Below are 4,196 nucleotides of genomic sequence, written 5' to 3'. Positions count from 1 at the left end.
GACTATACCCAGGTGAATAGCTTACTTTTTGCCGCGTAAAGGGCAGCACAAAGGCAGTACTATTCATGCAAGTAACGAATAGTGCCTAATGTATTCGCTCATCACTAGTCAGAAACTATACATTGCACCGAAGTATCAGCCGTCTTCAGTCTGCAGCCTGTGCCGTAACCTGTCATGCTGCTGCTAGTTAGTGTGGTGCGCCGCAGCAAGCAGAGTTAGTGCACACTCCTCACTATCCCTGCACTGCCCACACGTGGCAGCTTTAGTGCTAGTAATTTAAACTCAACCCACAGCTGGTCAGGACAAGATGGAGTCACCTGTACTAGTGCTACTAGGTGAGGTCAGTGCCGGCATAGTAATGAGAAGCGTAGAGTTACTGTGATAGCTGCTGTGCACCATAATAACTAGTAGCAACTCACCAGGTTACTGCTAGATAATGTAGTAAAATTAATATTTAATTAATTTACAGGGCAGACAATATTTTGCCCTTGAGCTTTTTAAATTCCTGCTTAATGTCGCTATTACTCAGGCTGTAAATCATAGGATTGAGGAGCGGGGTTATAACCGTGTAGAAGATGGAGAAGGTTTTCTTTATATTTTCTGTATTTGGAAATAAATAGATACTGAGAAGTGACCCGTAATATAAGGACACCACAACCAGGTGAGAGCTGCAGGTGGAGAAGGTCTTCTGCCGTCCGGTCACAGAGGGGATCTTCAGTATGGTGATGATGATATAGACATAAGAAGTTATAATGACAGCAAAGGGGCAAAGTCCTAATGGTACTGCCAATATCATGTCTTCTATTTTCATGAAGAAGGTGTCTGAGCAGGAAAGTTCAAGTATTGGATCTAAATCACAGAAGAAATGGTCAATGACGTTTGGTCCACAGAACCACAAATAACTCATGGTTATGGAAAGAGCCAATACACCAGCAAACATCATCACCCAACACAAGAGAACGGCTTTTACACAAAATGTGAGAGTCATCACTGAGGTGTAATGTAGAGGGTGACAGATGGCCTGATACCGGTCATAGGACATCACCGTCAGGAGAAGACTTTCCAATGATTCTGAGGCTAAAAAGAAATAAAATTGTATCAAACATCCAATAAAGGACACAGAACTTCCCTCATACAGCACAAGGGGGAGCATGTTGGGTACTATGGTGGTGGAGAGAAGAATATCGGTGAAGGAGAGTTGTGTGAGGAAGAAGTACATGGGAGAGTGGAGCGATCGGCTGGAGGACACCACCAGAATGATCAGGAGGTTTCCACCTACAGTCGCACAGAAGATGATCAAGAGGAGAAGAAAAAAAGGAATCCTATAACTTTGTAAATTGTGGAATCCTAAGAGCAAAATGTCAGACACTGTGTTGGAATTGCTGAACTGCATATTTAAGAAGATGAGTTTTCAAATAAATGTTTAAAATGAAAACAAATAAAAGATATATTGATTCCTCCTATAGATTTGGATGATGGCTTCTCTTTGGAATTGAAATAAGACTTAAGAGTTTGCTGTATAATTTGAGAAACTAAAACAGAATTCCATCAAATGTTTACAAAGATTAAGTAATATGTATGCAAAAAGATTTTTTATCTGGACAGAAATATTTTCCATATAAGCAAAATAATATCCTACAATGTATTGCAAAAAAAATTAGGAATATATTTTTTCCTACTACAGTCCTTTAAAATTAAAAATAAAATATTCACAAAAATGAATGTCCCATAATGTTCTAATGTAAAATGCAACATAGTAGAGAGAGCGATGAAGGGATGAAAATCGTGATTCTTTTTTCGAGTATCACAGCAAAAACCTTTCTTCTTGTCTGAGAATCCACCAGACATCAGATTATTATTGTTCTTCCCTTTTATAGAGGAAATCTTATAAGAATACCGAGACAAAGCCGGGGAGACCGGACTAATGGCCTCTGGTGGGAACAGGCACACTTTATTGTTTAACATTGCTTTTAACGATTTAGGAAACTAAAAAGAATTAGGAAATGTTTCCAGATATTTTGTAAAACATCATATAAATAAAATCCTTTCCTCTTTTATATTGTAAATCTAATGCATTTTAACTTATTAGTTATCATTAGTAAATTAGTGTACACCATAATAACTAATTGATAAACCTTTGTGTAAAACCTCTCACTCTATTAAAATTCCCATCCCAATCATTGGCAGCATATTATGATAAAAAAACAACTTTGCTTCTAACAAAAACATTAAAATTCGAATTATAAGTGGGCGTGGCTTGCACATTGATGGCGCTGGCTGCTTGAAGCCTGAGCTCCAGCGTTCATGGACTCTTGAGCAGTGCAAATCAGCTATACACTTCAAAACCCTCGTATCTTCCCTATCTTACAACCCCAAACAGTTATTCAAAATTTTAACTCCCTCCTCCACCCACCACTGCCCCCTCCTAACTCCCTCATCTCTGCTGAGGACTTTGCCACACACTTCAAAAATAAGATCGACCAAACAAGGCAAGTCCATTGTTCAACCACCACAACCCCTTTGTATACCAGACCAATGCCCAAACCCCATAACCCCCCTCTCCAATATCACTTAAGGGGAGCTTAATTGTCTCCTCTCCAAATCGCACCTCACAATGTGTGCACTAGACCCCATCCCATCCCACCTCCTCCCCAACTTATCCCATCCCTAACCCACCTCTTCAACCTATCACTAACTTCCGGTACCTTCCCTCCTGCTTTCTAACATGCCACAATCACACCTATCCTTAAAAGGCTAACCCTCAACCCAACCACTCTGTCCAGCTATCGCCCAATATCGCTTCTCCCATTCACTTCCAAACTCCTGAAGCTGCACGTCCGCGCTGAACTTTCCTCCCACCCTCATCTAACTTTCTACAAGTAGGTTTCCGCCCCCATCACTCCACTGAGACAGCCCTTGCCAAAATTACTAACGACCTACTTACAGCCAAAGCAAATGGACAATAATAATAATAATAATAATAATTTTTATTTATATAGCGCCAACATATTCCGCAGCACTTTACAATTAAGCGGGGACATGTACAGACAATAAATTCAATACAAGTTAAGACAATTCAAACAATGACATTAGGAGTGAGGTCCCTGCTCGCAAGCTTACAATCTACAAGGAAATGGGGGGACACAGTAGGTGAGAAATGCTTGTTAATTCAGGTCTGGCAATTATAATAGGGATTTTCATATAAAGCTGCATACAATACTGCATATAAAGCTGCATACAATAAGACAATACTCTATTCTCCTCCTTCTAGACCTGTCCTCTGCTTTTGACACAGTTGACCAAGGCCTCCTACTACAGATCCTCTCCTCCTTTGACATCAAACACCTCACCCTATCCAGGATCTCCTCATACCTTTCCAACCACACATTCAGCATCACCCACTCCCACACTACCTCCTCATCCCACCCTCTCTCTGTTGGAGTCCCCCAAGGCTCTGTTCTAGGACCCCTACTCTTCTGAATCTGTACACTTGGCCTGGGGCAACTCATAAAGTCCCACGGATTTTAGTACCACCTTTATGCTGTTGACACTCAGATCTACCTCTCTGGCACAGACGTCATCTCTCTGCTGTTCAGAATCCCGGAGTGTCTATCAGCCATATCCTCTTTCTTCTCCTCTCGCTTCCTCAAGCTCAATGTGGACAAATCTCAACTCATCATCTTTCCTCCATCTCACAGATCTTCCTTACCTGACCTATCTATCACAATAAGTGACATCATTCTTTTCGCCATACCGGAAGTCCGCTGCCTTGGTGTAACCCTTGACTCTGCCCTGTCCTTCAATAATAATAATCTTTATTTTAATATATAGCGATAACATATTCTGCAGCGCTTTATAGTTTGCACACATTAGCACATCCAAGCTTCAAACCGCACATCCAAGCTCTTTCTACCTCTTGTCAAATCTAGCTCAAAAATATTTCCAGAATCCGTCCTTTCCTCAACCCTCTATCAACTACAATGCTTGTGCATGTCCTCATCATCTCCCGTCTCGACTACTGCAACATCCTTTTCTGTGGCCTCCCTGCTAACACCTTCGCACCTCTCCAGTCCATCCTTAACTCTGCTGCCCGACTAATTCATCTCTCTCCTTGCTACTCCTCCGCTTCTCCCCATTGTAAATCTCTACACTGGCTCCTAATACCTTAGCGTATCCAGTTCAAATTACTAATACAA

The 4,196-nt window shown here is 41.3% G+C and overlaps 1 protein-coding gene across 1 annotated transcript; it reads right to left on the bottom strand.

Annotated features, from left to right (window-relative positions):
* Nucleotides 1-463: 463 nt before the first annotated feature.
* On the bottom strand, nt 464-1,393 carry LOC141050147 (olfactory receptor 11L1-like). Its single transcript, XM_073546981.1, has one exon. It carries the CDS (start codon nt 1,391-1,393, stop codon nt 464-466), a length of 930 nt encoding a protein of 309 aa, XP_073403082.1.
* Nucleotides 1,394-4,196: the final 2,803 nt, after the last annotated feature.

This window comes from Dendrobates tinctorius, unplaced genomic scaffold, assembly GCF_039654945.1.
Source record: "Dendrobates tinctorius isolate UK_male_01 unplaced genomic scaffold, ASM3965494v1 ptg000151l, whole genome shotgun sequence".
Classification (NCBI taxonomy): domain Eukaryota; kingdom Metazoa; phylum Chordata; class Amphibia; order Anura; family Dendrobatidae; genus Dendrobates; species Dendrobates tinctorius.
This window is presented reverse-complemented; position numbering and strand designations above follow the sequence as displayed.